The sequence below is a fragment of the Hemiscyllium ocellatum genome, chromosome 7 (genome assembly GCF_020745735.1).
Source record: "Hemiscyllium ocellatum isolate sHemOce1 chromosome 7, sHemOce1.pat.X.cur, whole genome shotgun sequence".
Classification (NCBI taxonomy): domain Eukaryota; kingdom Metazoa; phylum Chordata; class Chondrichthyes; order Orectolobiformes; family Hemiscylliidae; genus Hemiscyllium; species Hemiscyllium ocellatum.
In genome coordinates, this window is record NC_083407.1 from 64,601,994 (window position 1) to 64,626,125 (window position 24,132).

The window sequence follows — 24,132 nt, forward strand, 5'->3', positions numbered from 1 at the left end:
GGCAGATGTTATTGGTTAGTGTAATGTTCAGCTAGTAGTAGTTTTTCCTGGTTTAGGTTGCTCTGCATTCCCTGTTACATTGGTTTAAAGGAATAGAACTGTTTTGAGACAAATTCACCCACAATCGCCCTCAGTAGAATAGTTCAGAAGGGATCTTAAGACCTAAAGCAATACATTCCCACTATGAATAAAAATGCATATAAATGAAAATTTTCAAAACAGCAAGTTTTTTTTTGGAAGGATAGAATATTTCTTCAATTTGTTATCTTTATTTCTAATTTCTTGAATTTCCTTCCTTACAACTCTGTCTAATTTCAGGTGTGTTGATAATCATGAGTGATAGTCCATAAAAATCTAGAGACATGTCAAGTTAGAGTGTTAGACATTGTAAACTTTTATATTTGTGTTTTAATTGTAAAATAAATTTGAATGTTTGACTGTTTTCATAATTGAATAACAGAGGAAATTAATGATTGGCAAAAATGTATATTAACGGGAAGCCTGCAGCTTCTGATTGCAGTTGATATTTGCAAAAAGTTTTGAATAACATGATGAAAATGTTTTGTAGTGGGATTGCATTATTTTAGTGGAAGTTTTATGAAGAGATACTTGTGAACTGTGTACTGTTGAGGGTTGTTCATTGTCATTGACAAGGGTACTTTTCCTTTATTACTCTAGATTTTTTCTTCCATGGATTAAAATTGTTCTCTTACTCATTTATTAAATATCCTTTATATTAGAGGGAAATGGCACTGAGCCATCTTTCTGCTAAGGCTACGAGGACGGTAATGATTGCCATGACCCAACTGCTTGCATTTGAATGTTGTTATTATTGCCGTGGTGTTCCCCGAGGCAGTCATCCTTCCTGTATTTTGGGACTGTCTTGGCTTTTTACAATCTGTAATGCACTCCTGCATCCTGTGAAATGGAGTTAACTGAAGTTGAACCAAAATTTTAGTGAGGACAATTGGATTAGTAGCTACATGGCCAGGTTGCACTGTACTATTCAAGTATGTGTAACTTCTATGTAAGTCCGAGTAAACATGTATTCATTAAGATTGATCAAATCAGAACTGAATGCTAATGAGTTTTTATGACAAATGATGAAATGGGATCATTTATGTCTTTTAACTTACCTTGCATGTGCTGGCTCTTTGAAAAAGCTATCCAATTAGTCTCACTTCTTTTGCTGTTTTCTCCACAGCCTACAATTTTTTGCTTTTTCAAATATAAATATAATGCCATTTTTACAGTTGCTATTGAATCTGTTGAATCCTTCCAACATATTCCAGTTCATAATGCATAAAATTGCATAATTACATATAATTGCTTAATGCATAAAAAAAATTCAGTGCACCTCTCTCCAGCCTCTGGGTTTTTTGCCAATGATCTTAAATTGCATCCTTTCATTCTTTCTTACTTTCTTAAAACCCCTTATGTTTTTAAATGCCTCCATTAAATCATCTTTTAGTTTTTTCAGCATGAGGATAGGAATCCCAATTTCTTTATTTTGTGCAGGTGTCTGAAGTTCCTTATTTAATTCTATTAAATCTTGTGTGTACTTTCTTCAAAACCTTGGCAGCCCAATAGGTTTCTTTCTGTAGAAAGTACTTCACTCAATGTTTTCTACCAGGTAAATAGAAACTACCTTAACAGCCCTGATTTCAGTGATGTTGTCAGAGCGTTACTATTGGATAAGCATGTTTAAACATAAAAGCATTAAGTTCTCCCACAAGAAGATCCCAAGTTCACTGATGACTCTGCAACAAATTAATTGATCTCAACCGGGATGCTGTAATTAATCTCAATGTCTTGTTGATCACTTTGATTTGGAGTGGTAGTTTTGAAGAAGATTAGTGTTGCTGAAGTGGAAGGGAGTCATTTTAATAATAAAGCAACTATGAGGGAAGAGCTAAACTCAGGATTGAGCAGTACACCAACATTCTACAGTTCCCTGCCACCCACATCTCTGAAGGCCCACCCAATGTCTTCATTGTTTGAACATCTGTAGCGAAAAGCTACTTGATGGGGCACTAGTCTATAACATTAAATTTTCTTTTATTTCTGAAAAAGTTATATTATCCCATGAAGATTTTGACACAAAAGACTTTCCATAGTGCATTTGTTACAACCAATTAATAGGGTATAAACACTATTATTCAGGAATGTGCGTGTCTGGATGAATATTAAGGTATTAAGCTGCAAAAAAGATAGTGTCATGTTTCAAGTCACCCAAAGTAAAATGAAGTATGAAACCTTTATACCCTTGGGCCGCATGCTGGTTTATTGTAGTCACAATGCAACAGACCAGATCCAGCCCCAGGTCTTCATCAAAATGGAAATTCTAAAATAAAAAAAATTCTAAAATAAAAGCCAGAGAACTGAAGTAAAAACAGAAAATGCTGGAAAACCTTAGCAGATCAGGCAGCAGCTTTGAAGAGAGAAGCAGAGTTAATGTTTCAGGTTGATAACTTTTCTCGGAACTAAGAATTGTTGGAGATGTAGTAGATTTTGAGCAATGGTGGGTAGGACATAGACAGAAGAAAATCTGTGGTAGAGTAGAACACAGAAAATATTGAATGACAGAAGAGTTAGTCCCAAGGGACCAAAGGAATGGTAGTGGGACAAGAAAAGAAACAGAAGATCTACCTATTGCAGCTGTGCTATTGTCTGAACCTAAAAACAAGTGAAAAACCGGCGCATGCAAAGTAAAGAAAACAAAGTAAGATTCACTTTGTATTACATGGACAGTAATAAATCACCTCGGGGACAGTTTTGTCCCACTTTTAAAGAAGGCTTGAGTAGCTGTTATGATTTATTTGTTTATAAATATATGCAAATATATTCTACTTTGAGATTGGCAGCATTTATTTCATTTAATGCAATAGATGTAATCCTTTTTTTAAAACCAAGAAAGAAAATGTAGTAATTAAAGTTTAAACAATTAACTACAAATACACGAATGTATTTGACATATTGTTTAGAAATTGTATTCATCAAGCTTCTCTTTTAAAAAAAGCTAACAAGTTTATGCCATGCTCCTTTTATGCTGGCATTAATCCACCAATGCTTGCTTGAAAATAGCATGTAGAGGAATTTGGTAGAAGTGCATCAACCACAGTCACTGATTTTTCTGATTGGATTGGTCCTTTTTATTTAATTTTCAGTATCTATGGTTTACAATATATTACCTTGAAAATGATCATTTTTCTTTTATCATCACATAAGACTGCATCCAAATGGTTTCATGTGAATGTTTTTCTTTCACAAAAAAAGTGTGCAAAGCATCTGGATTGTAGGTTATTGGACATGAGACCCTTTCCTTGCTTGTTTCCGGTTTACTAAATTGGGCAAATTTTACCATGCAAATAGGTTTCAAAATGGAGCATGCCCTTTGACTGTCTACATAATTACATGCTTGTCTCTGTATTTTATTTGGCTGCTGAAGCAGTTAACCCCTGGAAAGGAAGCCTGATGATGGCGTGACCAGCACGGGTATGCAGACACTACAATGTCAATGCACTGTTGTTTAAGGTAGCCTCCAGTCCTAACCCTGAATACTCATGCCTAACCATCCAGTTGAAGGATGCAACACATAAACTTTTGTGGTTAACTGTATGGATAAATTGTTAACCCATCTATTGGACGATAGAAAACTTGGTCTATTTATTTCATTATAACGTAATGAAATGAAAAACACTTCTTTAAAAACTTTTTTTTTGTCATTTGCCTCTGAAATCTGTAACCTGTTGCAGTCAGTTTAGTTATCAGCAACGTGCTTTTTTTTGTTACATTTTCAAGAACTTTTGGCTTTCTGCTTGGACAAACCTGATTTTGCTTCTGCCCTCGGGCGATGTAAGTTATAATTATTCAGTGACTCCGTTATTCATTGGTTGGGGAAATTAAATCTTTCATGAAAGCATACTTTGAACAAATGAATCTTGGAGCAATAAGATAAATCAAATATCTGCATTCTAACTGCACCTTTTCAAAGTGAAAGGAAAGATATGTTAGAGAAAAAGTACTAAACAGTAAATTGTTACATCCAGATGTTAAATTTTCCATTTTGAGGCTCACTGCAAGGCATTATGGTATATGACCAGCTGTCGCTGATGATTGATGATGTTGATGTATCAAATGGGCTGTGTAGATGTGGTTTCAGAACAGTCACAGAAATATTGAGATTTTTCTTCCCTGGAAAGGAAGTGTGTAGGCACTTTCCAGAATTTTCCCACATTGTTTCCAAACTCCCAAGGGATGGATATGCGATTTCATCACTTGTTTCCCCAAAACTAAGTTATTTAATTTCCTTTCTTTAGGGAGGAGAGTGACAAAGAACTTATTCACGATTTAAAATGGTATATTTTCCAAAGTAAATTTTGTGGTGGTGTTATCTGTCAGATCAAAATTCTCGTTTGTTTGAAAAATGAGATAAGTGGCTGCATAAAATTGCATTTAAGGACCAATTTTGTTAGCATTATCATCCCATAATGCATTTACAACATTGAGTACTATTTGAGCAGCTCAGTGAAGTTTTCAGTTAAATATGGCAAAGTTGTTCAACCACAGGCTCTGTAATTGTGGTAAGAAAAATGCTGAACAGCATCTGAGCAGAACTTTGGCCTATATTTACAACTGTGGCAATTGTTCTGATTCAGAAACAAAGTAAAGGGGCAAATAACCCTCAAGTGTGTTCCTTGTGTTCACTGAGGATTAAAATAGCACTGGTTGAAGGCAAATGTTTGATAATGTATATGTTTTAAAGGTTTCTTATTTGTTGTTATACATTGTTTCTGTTGATTCTGTCTCATCTGCAATAGGTTTTCTCATTTTGAAATAGCAAAACTTTGCAGCCAGGTTACATTTTTAAATCAAGGCTTCTTTCATTTTGTTCTTTGTAAGGCCACCATGTCCTGCATTTGTTAATCTTAGCCATAATTCTTAAATTAGAGAAAGGATATTAAGAATCCAGCACATTGTTTTGAGTCACCAGTGTTTATAATGTGGCTATTTGTGGATTTCACATAACAGATTCACTCACTGGAATCAGTAGTGCAGAATAAATGGTTTAGAGTTTGATGGACTGAATTAATGTACTGTCAGACAAGTACTGTGTTTTTTTTGTGACAAAAATCTGAAACATTTTTAATCAAACTATTTTAAAAGGTGTGAAGTCATTTTGTATAAAAGTATATATTTTCTAAAGATTTGGTCGAGCATTGGAAGAGTGTAGTTAATGAAAATGTACAATTAGTCTTTCCTTCAAAATGTGAAAGAAGCTACCAGAATATCACATTTTCTGGAAATGCTAGAGATGAGTAGTTGCATGTGTTGGGGCGTGCCGTTGGGTTTGCCTTCAGAACTTATTCCTTTTAGAAAAATCCAGTATTGTCAATTTTTAATGTAGCAATTTTTATTTGGGATGGATATCAATTTACTAGATATGTTGGTCAAGATACTTTAATTTTTTTTAGGTTTTTTTTCCGCCTAATGTTTTATTTTATTGTCCACGAAAAAATTGCTAGCCATTGGTATGGTATGGTGATTCTATTTTAGCCACAAGCATTAACTTTAGTAAAATAGGCCTTGTGTACACTGCTAGTATATTTACTTACCAAAGATCTATCACCATTCGATACCTAAGAGAATAACATATTCGCAGAAATCATCATACGCTCTCAAACTTTGCTTTATATTTCATTGCTTCACTGGCAAATGCATAAAAAGGCTAAAATACACATGAATGTAATGTGCAAGTATAAACATTGAGATTTTGGAATTAACATACTAATGAGGCCTGTTGATCAATTTGGAGGATGAGTATTATGTCTTGTGCCTGATCAAGTTGATACAAACATTTTGTAAACATCATGCTTTTTTTTAACTTGAAGTGTGTTTGTATGTGCTTTTGTCTATGTGGTTTGGGTTTTTTAAAGGGGTAAGCATTTATATTTTCATGTGGAAAATTTTGTGTTAACCAATTCTTGTTTCTTCTGCAAGGTTTGTGAAGGTTTGTAGCTCAGGTTGAGATTTAGGGTGTAGGTTTGCTCGCTGAGCTGTAGGTTTGATATCCAGACGTTTCATTACCTGGCTAGGTAACATCATCAGTGGCGACCTCCAAGTGAAGCGAAGCTGTTGTCTCCTGCTTTCTATTTATATCTCTTTGTTTCTTCATTGAATGAATTTTATTATATAATAAATCAAATATTTTATGTTGATCAAAGACGCGTATTTTCAATCTAAGTCTAATTTAGAGGAAGCATATGATTGACCGTATTGGAATTCTTAAATTTTATGTTGCAACCATGGAGTAGTGGGACTAGAGTGACAGTACACACCTTCTATCTAAGCCACAATAGTATAGATTAGGCATGGAAAAAGGACAAGGAGCAATTTGGAGAAAAAATGCTTAATTGTAGGAGGTACAATTTTGGTGCAGTGAGTTTGGATCTGCCCTGTTAATTGGAAATAAATTGGCTGAAAATCTTGCATGTAATGCAGAATTCCTGGAAGTGTCGTATTTAGTTTTTATAACAATATTTAGTTTTCATTATGCCCTCCATCCAAAATTAACTGTATCCTTTTTTATGTTTAGGATTAACACACTATTGTTAGTTTTTCTCCATTTGTTGTTCACATTTAGTTCTGATCCCTTTTTTTGCCTATGTCCACATTTTCCCTTCAACTCTTATGTCTTCCCATCAGCATTTCCTTTCTCACTCCATCCATTCTTTACCTTTACTTTCCAATAATATTTCTCTAATCTCTGCTTCTTCCTTTTCTTTCTTTTGTTAGAGCATCCCAGGGCACACAGGCTGTTATTTGCTGTTGGAAATTGACTTGTTATTTTCTAAAGCGTTCATCTGCTGAGTAAACTCTTATTGGATAAAAGTGTGTTGAATAATTTGAAAAGTGCAACAGGCAATTTCCCAGTGGCAAAGAGCAGTCAGGTAGCCCATCAGTGACCAAAGGCCGATAAGGTAGGCACAGTATTGGGAGGTAATTTTGACTTTTTAACAGTGATATCAAAGAAAATTGGTGATATCAGATCAGTTATCTCTTATTCATGTCTCCCAAATTTCACATCAATTTAAATCGAATTATGAAAATCGCAATAGGGAGAGCAGGTGAGTAGAGGTGATCTTGTATCACCCATACTATCCATATTTTCCAGAGATAAAATTATGCACACAAGTGATTTAATGCCCAAAGTAAGTAATCCAGAAAAGATTGGCCATACCCAGGTTAATTGCTAATGTTAGCGGAAGATGACACTGGCAAGCTGAGGCCAAAAATTAAGCCACATGGAGAAAGATGGAAAGCCAGTACTTCTATCCTGCTGCCTTGCAGTCAGTGCTTGTCTCATGCTGTTGGCTGCAGTTGTGTTCTCACTTCTATCTGTTCATACTCTCAACTTTGAGGTATTTTCTTTGGTGCAGTTGATTGTTTTAGAATAATAAGCCTTAACTCTAGCAAATGGAGCACAGAGACTAATTCCACAATCTAAAGCTCAATGGGGTTCACACAAGATGAACAAGTGAGAAAGTAGCAACAACTAGGAATGAAAAATCACATTTTTATTTGCAAAGAAAATGCAATTTTTTTGTAAGCATATGCATTCTTATCTCAAACATGATGTATTTCTTTGATCTAACCTTACAACTATGTAATCTAACCTTACAACAGCTATGTTGTTGAAGGAATGTTAATGTCAAATCTGATTGGAAATTTTACAAATTTACACATTGTAGTAAAACTGCAGTTGAAGAGATTGTTGACGGAAAATAGCTTATTTCACTGATGCATAACATTACCCTATAATAATCAACATTGCATAATCCCTTCTAAATAGTTAATCTGCAGTCGATTATAATGACCAGGTCTGGTTGTACAGGACAGCAAAAATTGGCAAAATCTCTTACTCCATGTAAGCTATATCCTTTACTCGTAAGATGCAAACTTTTATTTATATTGCAGCTTCAATGGATTCAAATGTCCCATGGATCTTCTAACATCTTAATGATCCAGGATTATTTTAGAGGTAAAACCAACTCCGTTTTTTCCCCCAAAATGGACAAAATCTTCAAACTCATCCTCTCCCCTCTCACTTATAGAGGTGATCGTGAGGAATTTAATTTTTTTTGTCCCTTAAATTGAGACCATGTATGCAACTTCCAAGCCTGATATTTTCTCCATCAATTTTCACATCTCTGTTCCAGATTAATCCCCTTCATTTCACCCCAATTCCTAGTTACTTTTGTAGATTTTCTCTTGTTCAGCCCTTAGTTCATCAAACATTCTTCCTGTTCTTTCAAACAATATTTGTACAATGACTAATTGTTCGCGTATCTTTCCTGGTTTCCACACTCCCCTATGGTATGGTAAGTTCGTTGAACACAGCAACAAGACTGATCTGCCTAAAGCCACAATTGAAACTATGAGACCAAACTATTGCTTCTTGGCTATCTTGACCTCTCTGTGATTTTAATATCAATCGTGACATATTACTGCTAATTCTTTCCATTTCACTTCTTTCTTAGGGATAGTTATAACACAGACTCATTTATTTATGTTTCGATCAGAGTGGTGCTGGAAAAGCACAACAGGTCAGGCAGCATCCGAGAAGCAGGAAAACAACGTTTCGGGCAAAAGCCCTTCATTAGGAATAGATGAAGGACTCTCTTCCTGATGAAAGGCTTTTGCCCAAAACGTCAATTTTCCTGCTCCTTGGATACTGCCTGACCTGCTATGCTTTTCCAGCACCACCCTGATCTAAACTCTGGTTTCCAGCATCTGCAGTCCTCACTTTTGCCTACCTTATTTATATATGCCCCTGCATCATCATTACCAAAGTGTCTGTTAGATATTCAATCCAATACCATGTTGCCTGTACAAAGGCATTATTGAAACTGGCTGCAGGATGGAGGTCCTCAGTCATTGTCTCATGGTAGAGGTCACATTACCACAGCAAGCCAGACACAGTAGTGCATTTCTATCCAAAAATCCCACTTTTCATACAAAAAGCATTTGTGTGTTATCATTTATGTTGGAGTTGCACACTTTTACTGAAGTGCACACAGCTGTTTTCATAGATTAGAAGTTCATTATTCTTCTCAGTCTCTGTACATGCATTACACACACAGCCTTTAAATCATGTTGGCCTCTTAATGTACATCGTTGGCTATTTATCTGAATGATATTCCATCCATGGGAGCATCATTTCCCATGGTATCTGTTATTTAGTTGACATTGTCAAGGTGCCGCTGCACCTCTGGGAATGATAGTTCAGCTGTTGACTAGGAATAAACAGCATTCCTGATGAAGAGCTTATTGTTCGAAACGTCAACCCTCGTGCTCTTTGGATGCTGCCTGACCGGCTGTGCTTTTCTAACACCATACGTTTTGACTCTGATCTCAGCATATGCGGTTCTCACTTTCTCCCACATGTAATTGAGGAACAGATGTATACAGCCCTGTGATTGCAATGATTTATCTGATTATTTATCTCCACCTTGCATAATTAGGATGATATCCACTCAGGACCCAGGTTGTTACTTGGGCTTACCATGTTGAAGATTTGTACCCTGCAGGTTCTTCAGTGTTCAACTTTGGTATAATCAAAATGAAATTTAGCTTTCTGCCGTTTCTCCTTGATTTTGTCACTCATGACAATTGTGGTTTCTGAATTGAGAGGCTTTTTGTTTGCTGATCATCGTATAGTTTGGTGTGGTGAGACATCAGTTCAAAAAGGCTGCTCACGGCCGTCTTCTCGAGGGCAACTAGGGATGGACAATAAATGCTGGCCAATAAGCGACGTCCACATCCCATAAGTGAATAAAAATAAGTCTTTGTACTAGACTTCTTTCCATGTTATTGGAAAATGTGTTTCTCCACTTGAAGATTACTTTGTAGGCATCCGTGCTAAATTTACTTGATTTCATGTTCTAAGAACCATTGTCACTTTACATATTATTGAGAATACGGAGATGACTGAAGTGCATTTTCAGGCATTCTACAATCTCACTAGTAATCTTTGAGGTCAGTTGGTCCACCTCCGAATGGTCAGAATAATAGTCTACACTGACAACTTAATCATTCCCTACAAGAGGGAAGAGAACTAGATTTAGCTTCAGCCATGATCTGTCTGGACTCATTGCTCATCAGTGGTTTTCTAGCTTCCTAAGCTTGTGTTATGATCCCAGTTTTGGGATCTGACTTGTCTGGTGTTACCATGAGTGTAACCTGGCTTGATAGACTATTCGTTTTATTTTTGTGATTCGTTTACCATTTTTGCCAGTCACTGAACATATTCACATGAAGCTGACAATGTATTTTTAATTAATTGTCATAAGAACTTTATTACAGGTCGTTCTGCTATAACATACATTTCGTAAATGTGAATTCGCTATACCATGATCGACAAATTGGAGACACTATTTCTAAATAGTGTGTTGATTGCAACACGAATACACCGCCAACGCTTTAAGCACTGTTTCCAAAGTGAGATTTTTCTATAATGTGGGGTTGCACAAGAACGCAACAATCACATTGCATATAAAAGAAAAAAAAAATCAACTATATTGCACTGTATAAGAAACATTTGAAGCAGTTTTTAATTAAGATATCAGAAATAAAGATTCAATCCTATTGCCATCATCAACATTACAGATACTCTAACCTCATTGAACGACCACCCTATCTCCATTTTAAAGTTCCTTGTTCAATTGACATGACTAATTGATTTCTAGAACTTTCTTCTCACTGAATTCTAAACAGTTTCAGAGCAAATGTATATATTTTCTTTACCCTGAACTTCCAGCAATTTTCTGCTTCTTGAGTTTTCTTCCAATCCCCTCAGGACTTTGTCCCCAGCCCTGACTGTTTGAGTAACTGCTAGGCTCACAACATCTTTTTACTCTGATTGAACCTGCACACACTGCCTGACCTCGCAGGTGGCCTGATTTTCTATGATACTAGATTTCATAATAACAAATTTTTTTCTTTCTCATTTACCCTTGCACTAAAGTACTCACCTTCTAGTGTTTTAAAGATCCCATTAAGAAAAATGTAAACACAACTTCAAACATCCCTTAGCCACTTTCAAAATGAAACTGAAACTATGTCCTTCCCTCCTTAACGCAGATACACAAACCAGTTTTAAAGCTTTGCTTGGTTTAGATTTAGCTTAGATTCCCTACAGTGTGGAAATAGGCCCTTTGGCCCAACCAGTCCACACGACCCATTTCCCTCTGACTAATGCACCTAACACTACAGGCAATTTAGCATGGCCAATTCATCTGACCTGCACATCTTTGCACTGTGGGAGGAAACCGGAGCACCCGGGGGAAACACATGCAGACACAGGGAGAATGTGCAAACTCCACACAGACAATCGCCTGAGGCTGGAATCAAACCTGGGACCCTGGTGCTGTGAGGCAGCAGTGCTAACCCCTGAGCCACTGTGCCACCCCTAATTTTGCACTTTAGAACCTGGTTTTCCAAATTATAGGGATAGCATAGCATGAGCCTTTATCTCACTTGTTACTCATTGTGAACAATGTACTGGCTGATGCAGTGCTTGATTTCATTGCTCACATTTGGCTAGTAAGATTACATTTCTTGCCTTCTGCAGACCTCCTTCAATTCACACAGTTGTGCTTTAACATTTCTCTTTCAATTCCTCAGACATAACTATTCAAATTCCTTTGTACACTATGCCATCTTAAGCTGTCAGTTCATCTATGTACGTTCAAAATGCCCTTGTGATTATAGGAATGGATTTGATATTTTGGGGCCATACATTTATCGCTACTACTTGCAACTTTGCAGAGTTGCATCTTATTGGTCAGTTCACTTGATTTGCACAAGATGCTTGTCTGTTGGATTCAATGTCTCTGTGGGTTGAAGGTTTCTTGAGCATGTTGAGCTACTGTTTCTTGTTGCATCAGGAAGATTTCGCACTCTGTAACAGCATTCTCTGTTTTTTTTAAGAGGCTGTGCTGCTCTTGAAGTCATGCCAACAATACACATATCTGTTTCCCTTGTTTTTATTCATGCTCAGATGATAAAAGATTCCTGAAGAAGGGCTTATGCCCAAAACGTCGATTCTCCTGTTCCTTTGATGCTGCCTGACCTGCTGCGCTTTTCCAACAACACATTTTTAAGTTCAGATGATATCAGTCCAACGAAAGTAACATTCTTTGCAGATGCTTTGGAGGTGATAGTAGTGGCCTGAGGAAAATGCTTTGAAGTAGCTTGTGGGTGGAACTACACAGTGTTATGATCTGAGCTGATGGTCCTAATGGATAAGTCAGACTTTATCTAAAATCTGGCTTGATAGATCATATATTTTTGAAAAATTAATGTGGTGGTCTTTTACAGAAACACATAAGCACATAATGTTGCACATTTAGTTTTAACAGTAAGCCAGAAGTTTATTACATTAAAAAAAAACTATCTAAACAGCTTGGAAGTTTGAAAGATTTCAAAACACAAGGCAAAACAAAATCATGTCTACTCCCCAACATCACCAATTTACAGTTAATCAAAATCCATAGAAATTTCTTCCCTCTCAAATCTTCGAGTAAAAAATGAGGTCTGCAGATGCTGGAGATCACAGCTGCAAATGTGTTGCTGGTCAAAGCACAGCAGGTTAGGCAGCATCTCAGGAATAGAGAATTCGACGTTTCGAGCATAAGGGCTTATGCTCGAAACGTCGAATTCTCTATTCCTGAGATGCTGCCTAACCTGCTGTGCTTTGACCAGCAACACATTTGCAGCAGTCCCTCTCAAATCTGACAGTTTTACCTAACTGTTTCTTCTCAGTTTTGTCCTTGGACTAGAAAACTTTTATTCCTTGAATCCTCATACTACTGAAAAATTAGACTTCATGTCACCTTTTAATAACCTGCAGAGTTCTAACCAAATGTTCTTGGAAATTTCAAAACTTAACTGTTTCACTGACCTAATTTATTTCCTGAACTATTCTGAAAAATCCCCTTTTCAAAGAAAATTGTGTCTGGCTTCACTTAGGTCTTCAAAATGCTCAAAAGATTTTGAACTAAATTTTAAATGTATTTGCTCATTCTAACTTCTGCTAATCTAATGGCTTAATGTCTTTATTGTCTAGGAGAAAACTCCCATAATAAAAGTAAACATCTACTAACGCTCTCGAAGGCAAATGCTGGTTTAAAATCATGGTTCTGAAAAGACTGATAGAATTCATTTTTAAACCTCATCGCAAAAGTAGGCCAACGCCTATCTGCCATTAGATTGAAATTCAATCTGTTAAAAAAACGAATATTATTAATATATATAAGTTAGACACCTAAATCGTATTGGTCACTTTGCCTCTTCAAAGTGAATATTGACAAAAATGTATGCCCGCAAAGACAATGGCGAGACATTCTTCCTCAAATTGGAGAACGTTCAGAAGAGACTTCCAGGGATGTTGCTGGATATGAAAGATTGAGTTATAATGAAAGGCTGGATAGGCTGGGACTTCTTTCACTGCTGCATAGGAAGTTGAGAGATGACCTGATAGAAGTTTATAAAATAAAGAGAGGTACGGATAGAGTTAATGAAAGTTGTCTTTTCCCGAAACTAGTAGGCACATTTTACGGTGAGAGGAGAGAGATTTAAAAAAGACATTAGAGGGAAATTTTTCACATAGAGGGTGGTTTGCGTGTGGAATGAACTTTCTGAGGAAGTGGTGGATGTGGGTACGATTACAACATTTATAAGACATTTGAAATGATACTTGCATTGGAAAGGCTTGGAGGGATATGGGCCAGGAGCAGGCAGGTGGGTCTTGTTTAGTTTGGATTATGTACAGCATGGACTGGTTGGACTGAAGGGTCTGTTTCCGTGCTATATGACTTTAACACGCTGGATGCAACCGTAACTGCATTAGAGTTGTTCCAAGTCATAGAGTCACAGAGTATTGCACAATGGAAACTTGCCCCCCAGCCCCTTGTGCCTGTGCCAATCCCGCAGCACTATTATAATGTCATTCCCAGCAGTTGGCACATATCCTTTTGCATTATGATATTTCAAGTGTTCGTCTAAACATTGTTGTGATAATTCCTGCATCTACCACCTTTTCAGGCATTGAATCCCAGAAGTGACCTATTGAAATATACAGGATTCTTAGGGGACTTGACAGTAGATGTGAAAAGGTTATTTCCCCATATGGGAAATCTCCAGAAAGCTTAATTATTGAATAAGGAGTCAGTTACTTAGAACAGAGATGAGGGATTTCTTCACTGAGAGAGTAATAAATCTATGGAATTCTTTACTGCAGATGACTGTCAAGCTGGCTCATTAAGGCTGAGATAGATAGATTTTTAATCAGTAAGGAAATTAAGGTTTATGGGGAAAGAAGGCAGGAAAGTGGAGTTATGGATTATCAGATCAGTCATAATATCATTGAATGGCAGAGCAGACTCTGGCTGAACGGTGTCTTTTGCTCCTGCGTCATTTGGTCTTAAGTGCTTCAGCCAATGGCCATGTCTAAAAGTCCAAAGGAACTGTTTTCAGTCAGGTGGTGTTCCCACGGTCAGCCAAGCCTGATCTCAATCCTGTTAGTTGGCCACTAACATTTGGGCATTTTATATGATCAGGAACCAGAGATCTCTCTCCTTACTGTTCATTTTTTTTAATGCATTTTGATTGTGAACGGAAATGGGAAAAGAACCATTTTAAAAGTCAAGGGTTGTTGAAATGTTGCTGTACTTTTTAAAAGCAAGTAACACAATACTCATAGTAAGTGTTGTTAACACTGTTACTTGTTCAAGCAGGATTGGAAGCCTAGTTACACGTGAGTTAGAGGAAAGGGATTAAATACAAAAGGAGATTTGGCTGGCCACTAGTCTACAGACCAGTTATTGATGACAAATGCCTGTTGCCTTCCACCATCTATGAGATTGGTGCTCTACAGCTTGGGATATAAATGTTTGGTGCAGAAGCAATTGGACGTCCAAAAAGGAAGGGGCTATGTTTCTGCTTTGCAGTAAAAAAAATCTCAGCCAGGACAATCAACAAGAGATCAGTCAGGGAGTTGTACAGAAATCAGACAAGGGGCTAGTCAGTCCTCAGGACTGTTTTTGCAAGTCAGTGCGGAGTGTGGGTATGGACCATGGTCAGTCTTAGGGGTTATGCAGTAAATATCAAGATGGCTGTCATGGGGGAATTGCTGCTCCTGGAAAATTAGGGAAGTGCGGAGATTAGAGCCAACATGCTGAAATGCAGATGAGATAATTGCTGTAAAAGGGGATAACTCTAGATAGAAGTCATGGGAAGGAATTGGGGGAGGAGCGGGGTCATCAATGGTCACTACCCGAGCTTCGGTAGAAGGGGCATTACGTCTGAGGTAATGCTTGGCTATGCAGTAATTCTGGGTTCAGGTTCAAGTCGAGAGATGAGTGGTTAAGTTAAAGGGTAAAGTGGGAACTTTGGTGAGCTCAAAACAAATGGAATTGATGGAAACAGCAATGCAAGAAGGGCTAGGAAGGTTGAAGGTGCAAGGTGTTTCAGAATGTACGTAGTTTGCAGTGAGAGTGCCAATTTTTAATGTGGCTGACCTCTTTAATAGGTTCAGTTCAGTAAGTGTGCAAGTAATTTTTAATCATCATTGCCACATCTTGGAAGTCTGCGCCAGGTACCCTGAGAGCTGCTATGATGCCTATATTCCTGATAGCCCACAGGTTCCTGCTTGTTTCAAGGACCATAATCCTGACCAGGGCGGTAGACCAGGGCTATCCTCTGCAGCCATGGTTGTTGGCTCCAGTGCACAATCTCCTGCCTGAAACTGAGTTTGGATAAAATACAGCCCATTGTTCAATCAGGGCCATCATGTTATTCAACAAAGGTGAGCATTAACAACTGTCAAGGAATTTGAAAAATCTGATGCTCCCAAATTCAACAGTGACGGCATGCTATTTCAAGGTGGGCATTAAGGAAATGGGTAGCATTTCTTCAGACAGGGGTTCTAATTCTTATGGAGCTTAAAAATGGTTAGCTTGTGTGCTTCATTCTTGTAGCAGATAATTTAATATCCTAAGAGATCTATAGTATTCTATGCATAATAAAATGTCATCTTGATCACCTGTGTATTCTCAGAAAGTTTTCTTTTTCCTTGCTCTCCTTTACGTCCAATTGCAGTCCTCAGTCCACAGCAGGAATAGAAGAAACTTGGCCGATAGCGGACCCTATTGACCTCGAAGGTTTGAATGTAAGATCCTGAGGGTATTTATGGATAGATACTCTCACCATGTCCAAGCTATCCTGCCTAAATGCAGGCTCATCCTTCTCAGCTTGACCTCTTCTAGGTTGAGAGTAGAGGGCTAAGCACCTCTGATGTGTCCTGAGAGGAGAAATCTGCGCAGGGGCTAGGGTCTCTACGTGGTTCTTTTTGTGTCTGGATGCCTATTGGCAGCACCCTGTCTCTTTGAAAAGTAGGGGTATCTCGAGTGAGGTCCTTGACCCCCTTAAACCTTGCCATTGATGTTGAATACCGCCATCAGAGGCAAACTGGTCAGAGCTAGCGTGGTACTAGTAATGTTGGTGGACTCCTCCAATCTTCAATCTAGTTTATTGAATGTTTCCTACAGACTTGCCTGCAGCTTCTCTGTGTGCACATTTGCACAAGGTTATTAATGGCAGATACCATTGAGTCTCCGGCCTGGGACAGGGCAGGTTCCTGGTCTCTTATTGATGAGTGCCAACGATCTGGGGCATCTCTTTCTAGCTAACTGTTGTTTTGCTGAAGTACCCACTGAAATGAAAGCATCTGAGCTGGTGGAGTGAGCAGGGGAACCTTTGCCTATACATCCTCAGAGAGATCTGTGACCTGTTCCTCAGAGGTGTAGGAGGACCTGATGGCTGGTGGGGTGGACCATTTCTGGGCAGAGGCTGTGTGGATACCACTGGTGCTTGCAGAAGACACCGAAGGAATGGATTGCGAGAGTAGGGAGGTTTGAGCGTCTTTAAGAATCCATTCACAGTGGTGCCAATAGAAGGTCAGTGTAGCATGTTACACTGGTTTCTGGGACATATACATCTTTTGCACATGGATGGCAGTGAGTTGAGGGGTGCGTAGGTTAAGTTACTATATTTTGCATTAGGATTAAACCTTGGCACAACATCATGGGCCAACGGACCTATTCTGTGTTGTACTTTTCTATGTTCTTTGTTCTATCCCCACATGAGTGGTTTTGATCCTGTGCCATTAATTCAAGGATGTTTTCCTTATGGGGGTGAGGAAATGAATGTCACTGATTCCCCGCATTCCCATCCACACCACTGTTGCCCCACCACCTGGCCTTTTCAGCCCTAATGTGGGCTGTTTTCTCCTGAAATAAGGCAAAGGGAGAGATTGAACAAGATGACAATGGCTGGTACAGTTTTGGTTGGTTTTGGTCTGGATGCAGGAGTAATGGCGTGATCCAAATGAGTGAAAATTGAAGAGGGTCAAAGAGATTAGATTACTTACAGTGTGGAAACAGGCCCTTCAGCCCAACAAGTCCACACCGACCCGCCGAAGCGCAGCCCACCCATACCCCTACATTTGACCCCTTACCTAACACTAGGGGCAATTTAGCATGGCCAATTCACCTGACCCGCACATCTTTGGACTGTGGGAGGAAACCGGAGCACCCGGAGGAAACCCACGCAGACACAGGGAGAACGTGCAAACTCCACACAGTCTGTCGCCTGAGTCGGGAATTGAACCCGGGTCTCAGGCGCTGTGAGGCAGCAGTGCTAACCACTGTGCCACCGTGCCGCCCAAAGAGCTCAGAACGTTGTGGGGATGGGAGTTTAGATCAGAGTGTTGCTGGAAAAACACAGCCAATCAGGCAGCATCCGAGAAGCAGGAACATTGACGTTTCAGGCAAAAACCCTTCTGATTCCTGACAAAGGGCTTTTGCCCAATACGTCGATTTTCCTGCTCCTGCGAAGCTGCCTGACCTGCTGTGCTTTTCCAGCATCACTCTGATCTAAACTCTGGTTTCCAGCATCTGCAGTCCTCACTTTTACCTTTGTGGGGATGGGCTGAGTAAGAGCCATCTGCATGCAGTAGAGAGTGTGGCACACCAAGAGTCTTGGTGAGAGCTGTATACAATAACAGCGGGAATATGAGACAGCAGAAGGACAATGGTGGCACCTACTCGTGCATGTGCAGAAGATAATTAACCTTCTTATGACATTGCTGTACATACCTCCAGACCATGGACACTGCATTCACCTAGGTGGCTACTGTGGACCAGACTTGTCAGAACATTTTTCTGGGGTCCTGGAAAAAGAGGATGCTTCTCCTCTCCATCACCACGTCCACCAGGACCTCCAGGTTCATGTCAGCAAAGCTGGGCGCCTGTTTGCCTCTCAATTGTGGCCTTACCAGTTAGTCATACAGCAACACTATGAAGAACAATTCCTTGAACAGAAGATTGACTCCACATCTGTAATGCTTCATTTGTGCAATGACGAATGAGGTAATCAGTGGGAAATTGAGAGAGAAAAATCATCAGGGCCTCATAGAAGAGAACCCTCCATGAAACTGACACTTCGTAAGATATGGAAAATTTTCCCCTTGTATGCTTTGGCAGCATATAAAAATGGGCACCAAATATACATGTTTAGATAGTCTGTTTTGCGCTATATTTCAGATTAAATGTATTTGTGTAGTCTTTCTGTTTTGGACACATTTGAAGATCCAGGCCAAAATTACACCCAAAATTCTTCTAGTTTTGTGAAATATGTTTCTTCACCTAAAGCTGCCACTCCAACTTATTTGCATTTTGCCAATTATAATATTTGAAAAGAACCAGCATAATCGACCAACATTTAGATTATAGATTTAAAGTCATTCGTTGATTTAAATTCTTGATTTAGTTTGAGTGGTAATCTTGTTGCGGTTTGACTGATACAGCTGAAAATAGATTTATTGCAAAAATTAGCTTTTATTTAATCTATCCAGTCCTCTGCATTTGTGTCAACTGATTTTTTAATAAATATAACTTTTAAAAATATATGAAGATACTTACTAATTAATTCGGTGTACAGTGGATAGTTTTTTTACTGAACTAAAAACAAAGCTTTTTATTATTGTTTCTTTGCATTGAAGGAACCACCTTAAATTTAAACCTTTTCCAGGCTTTCAAAACTCACAATGGTGATTCATTTGATCAGGAATGTAGCCAGCTTTATAGACAGGGGCTTGCTTAAAGTACTAGATTTTTAAAACTTATGAGAAAAGGTAGCAAAGTTTGCACTGGAAATTCCTCTAGATTTTCATTTGTTTGGGCAATTTTGTGTGAATTGCATTGCAGGGAATGAACAGTGCAATCTACTGAACTCCAGGCCGAAATCTTGTAAATCTGGATTTAACACAAGTTGAAAATCTGTGCTGTTAGTGACAAAAACAAACTGGATAAAATACGTAGAAATCCTTATGTTCTGCCTGGAGCATTAATCTTCCTGACAAACTTAGTTAGTGTGTGACATTGACATTTCTCAATGAGTAAAAAGAATATAAATTATTCTTTTTGTTGAATGAGAATATGAAGCACGAAGGAAGGTAAAGAAAAGGGAAGTGATTCCGGGAGTGTTCACAACATATCATTACTAAGGACACAGGTACGTAAATGTGATACAGACAAGAATATCAAGCCTGATTTATTGAAAAATAAATTGTTTCTGTAAATAAATTGCCAGTTCATTACAGAACATTGACAAAACAAATTTAAAGAATGCAGGGCTGCCATATTATTTTACTATTCTAAATTACTTAGCCAACTGATTTCATAGAGCAGATTATCTTTGAAAGGCTTGTGTGAGATACAAGTGTGGCATGGACCCAGTGGATTTATTGGCTTGTTTCTTTGCTTTAATTGCAATGGATTACTACTTTTGAGAAATATATGTAATGTTTTAATATCTGAAGTTTCCATGAATATACATTAAAAAGTGTCATTTTGACTTAACTCGAAGAAATATTGAAAAACTGTTGGCAAATGCAAGGAATATGACTTTGTTTCCACAGGATGTGTGACTGCCTGCTGCAGAATTTCCTCATCACAATTCACTACTGCTCACAAGCTCAAACCATTTGGGGTTCAGTTTATAAGATGTATCTTTTGGCAGCGTACCTCCTGCAGTGTTGTCCATCCAGCTATTGTTGGACCATCTTACCCTGTACCCAAGGTACGCGGTTATTGACTTAAAGTATTATTCTTTCAACAAGACTCCCTGCTGAGTTTCGTGATTACCTGTAAGAGAGGTTAAGGTGAAATGAGAGCTGTGACAAGTTAAGTAGAAATAATGAAGAAGACTCGATATGTAATTGTGGATAAGGTCAAAGAAGGGTAAAGAACTCAGATATATGGCAGACATAGTGGATTTTATAACATTTACGTGCTTTAAAGAAAATATGTGGTGAAGTACAAAATTGAATCAGAGTTTTCTCATTATTAAATTTCATGTATTTAAATTTAAGCAGTTATTGGTTAAGAACTAAGTATAGCTTTGCCATATTAAGGAGTTACTGATGATGATTATGATATGGAGCATAATTAGGGACAGCACTTTTGTATGTCAATAAGCGGTTGAAATAAATGCTGAAACCAGTTCATAAACTACAGCTTGACATACAACATAGTACAAAAGGATATTTCTATCTAAGCTATGTGATAAACTTTACCTGTCAAAATATTTAATGTATTTCAATGAATTGCACAAATTTCTTTAACAGTAAGTAATATCCACATCTATGAAAAGTGCTGGCTTCAGTAGAACTTAGGCCTTTGAGCTAAAAAGCCAAGGCATGCTTTCATGTTTAGGTTTTTGCATTCTATAGATTATACTGGCAATGAATAATTCATTTTGCCGATAGGAAACGTAGATTAAAAAAAGCCATGTGCTTTATCAAAATTAATAAAAGTTGCTCAAATTTGTTTTCAAGTTGGTAAACCAACTATTCATTTTAAACAAATCTCAGTAATTTCAGCCCCAAATTTGCTACTTTAGAGTAGTTCAGTCAGGGGTTACAAAACAGCAAGCTGCTACTCGGGTTAGTCTTTTGAGTTAACAGTGTTCCTAAGAACTTAGAAGTTGGCAATGTTAAGTTCAAAAGGGCATTTGAAGAAATATTGCAGCAGCCTTGGGGTTTGTCTGATGACTCAGGAAGGGTTGACACTGTAACACTCAGGGCAAACTGCCATGAAGCAGGAGTCTCTTTTTGAGAAAATGATCCCATTGTCACGGTCCAGTTTTCTCATCTTCATTTTCAATCTTTTTTTCAAGCACATAAAGAAGCCAGACTATGTGACGACAGGCATTATACCAGACTGGGGAGACTGCATCGAAATTAAAGATGAAGATCAGATTCAGGGTCTTCGACAAGCCTGTCAGCTGGCTCGCCAGATCCTCCTCTTGGCTGGAAGTAGTTTAAAGGTAATGTATGTTGTTGAAAAGGTTAACTGAAAAGAACCATTTTAACAATTTTTCCTCTGTCTTTGTGCCTCTTTTTTTCTATCTTTGTTAGTTAAAACAATTTTAAATCAAAACATCTAATGTTTTAGTCATTCACTTAATTTGAAAGTATTTGAAGTTATTTTAAAAGGCTTCAAATTGTAAAAGTAAAGTAATTTTTGACAGTTTTCTAGATCAACATAAAACCTTTATTTCTTTGACTGCTTATAAAACAAGATTATAATTATCTCATTATAAAGCAAGAACATATTTTTAAAAGTTTTATAAAGGATATTGGTGTCTATTTCTTTTTCCCTTTGACATGGTAAACAGAAAATGCCAAATCAGAACTCATATATACTTCTAAGCTTTTAGTACCGCAATAATTCTTTTTCTTAATTTCTCATACCAAGTGGCATACAAGACAGACAAAGCACACGCTTATATCTGTTTCAAGAGCTAGATTTTCCTGGAACAGGTCATAATGTTGTTCCCAAAGGCTATAGCTTAAGGGCCATTACTTGTTGTCAAGCATGGCTGACAAGGAGTCATCCATTCTGACCGCCATCCATAGCCTAATGGAAGGATTTCTCGGCCGATAATCAATCTTGTTGGCCACATTGAACACACCTTTCATGGCTAACAAGTGTTGAGGGGTTTATGGTCCAGAGGTAGGGCATTATAAAACCTCTTCCTCAGTAATTATCAGGTTATAACTCAAATCTAAGCGGAAAATCAAATGATGGCATATTAACATTTTCTAGCAAAGATAAAACTTCAGTTCCATTATTTTAGTTAGATGTTGTGACCCAATCACGAATGTTGAAGTAGCATTTAATGTGATGTTTCAAGTATAAATTATTTTAAAATTATTTTAATTGGACTGCTTACCTAAAGATTTTCAGATAGAATGAAAGTCACAATTTTGTAGGTAGCATGGGTTTTGATGTGGGGGTTGGGTATGGTGGATAGTTGCACCATCCATACAAGAAGCAGAGTTAAATTCTAAGTTCAGTGGTATTCAGAGTTAATCATATTTGGTTTCACAATACTGTGATCCAGTTTGAATTTTAGTATCAATTCATTAGTGATATAATTAATGACTAATATATCATGCTGGCACTCATATTACATATAATAGAGAAGATTGGATTCTTTTGTTTCGATTGCTTCTGCATAATTTCAAATTGAAAGCAATGTTGGTTTTGTGGGTTCTTATTTCTACTTTAGTAGACAATACAGAGTATATTCCTGTCGTGAATAATAGCCAGCAATATTTGACATCTTTTTTTAATTCGGTCTACCAATGATAAAACTGACTCTAATGGGACATAGTAAAAGCTAAACCTTAAAAGATTTTATTGTTCTTCCCAACTCTGTTAGCTAAAAGAAGGTGCATGTTAAAGTTTGGAATATTGTACGAATTGTAGTATTTCTTCCATTCTGTTATTTTCCATTTTTAGGTCGGTATGACAACTGAAGAATTGGATTACATTGTTCATCATGAAGCAATCAGAAATAATGCATACCCATCGCCATTGGGTTATGGCGGTTTTCCGAAATCTGTTTGCACCTCTGTGAACAATGTAGTATGCCATGGCATACCTGACAGGTATATGTTTATACTCATTTGTCCAGTTGATTAATCTTGGAGCTCTTTTCCTAAAAGTATTTAGGTTCTTAACATTGTATTCCCATATGAATTAAATTTTAAGCAATTGGTAGATTACAGTAGATCTTGGTGTACATGTCTACCAAAAATTCCTCTAAAAATGAATATCAATTTATACAGTGAGGAAAATAATCTTAAATTCCTGTGCATCTTCACAACATATCCCATATTACCTGCTTCATCTCTTGTGCCTCGTAATAAGGTACCATCAAATAAAATGTGGGATGAAAAACTGAGACTGACTATAAATAAGAGCATAACATATAATGGCTGAAAAGGTGGGTCAATTTAGATTGAATAGATGCAAGCTTGATTTTGGGGTCAGAAAAATGGGCTTTCTGCGAGCTTGGTCAACATAAACACCTCAATTTACATTATATAAAATTTTGTTTACTGGAAAAGGAAATATGTAAAGACTAGAATTTTGAAATAAAACAAAGATTGCAGAAATACTTGACAGATATGCCAACATTTGTAAAGAGAAAGCATATGTTATCAGTTGGTGTGGACACCTTTGATTCTCTGTGACAAGGCTTCTTAACATTAGCATTTAGTTACCACCCAAATGTTTAAGTGAAACCTACACTTAAACATTAACCTTGCATTTTGCTTCTCAGTTGTTGCTGCATGGTTATTAATTTCCAGTGACTTCTGGGATTTCTTTAGTCTTTTTCTTTACTTTTTTTTATATTCAGTCATGGGGTGTGGCTTCTGTGACTAACCAGCATTTATTGCCATCCCCAGTTGCCCTTGAGAATGTGGCAGTGACTTGTTTTCTTGAACCACAGCAATCCACTGTTGGGTCATCCACAATTCCTTTTGGGAGGGAATTCCAGGATTTTGACCCAGTGACCGTGAAGGAAGGGCAATATATTTCCAAGTCAGGATAGTGAGTCGTTTGGAGGGGAACTTGCTGGTGGTGGTGTTCCCACGTAGCTGCTGACCTCGACCTTCTAAATGGAAGTTGTTGTGGTTTGGAAGGTGTGGTCTAA

At 37.7% G+C, this 24,132-nt stretch overlaps 1 protein-coding gene and 1 long non-coding RNA gene across 2 annotated transcripts in view; one reads left to right on the forward strand and one right to left on the reverse strand.

Moving 5' to 3' along the window:
• LOC132817115 (uncharacterized) overlaps positions 1 to 24,132 on the reverse strand; it is a 167,470-nt gene that overhangs the window by 54,049 nt on the left and 89,289 nt on the right. The window lies entirely within an intron of this gene.
• The window catches only part of metap1d (methionyl aminopeptidase type 1D (mitochondrial)), a 155,110-nt gene that overhangs the window by 52,378 nt on the left and 78,600 nt on the right, over positions 1 to 24,132 (forward strand). The window contains exons 2-4 of the mRNA XM_060827294.1: positions 20,042 to 20,202; positions 21,301 to 21,450; positions 22,932 to 23,080. Of these exons, the coding sequence (XP_060683277.1) occupies positions 20,042 to 20,202; positions 21,301 to 21,450; positions 22,932 to 23,080 (460 nt within the window). The remainder of the gene's footprint in view (positions 1 to 20,041; positions 20,203 to 21,300; positions 21,451 to 22,931; positions 23,081 to 24,132) is intronic.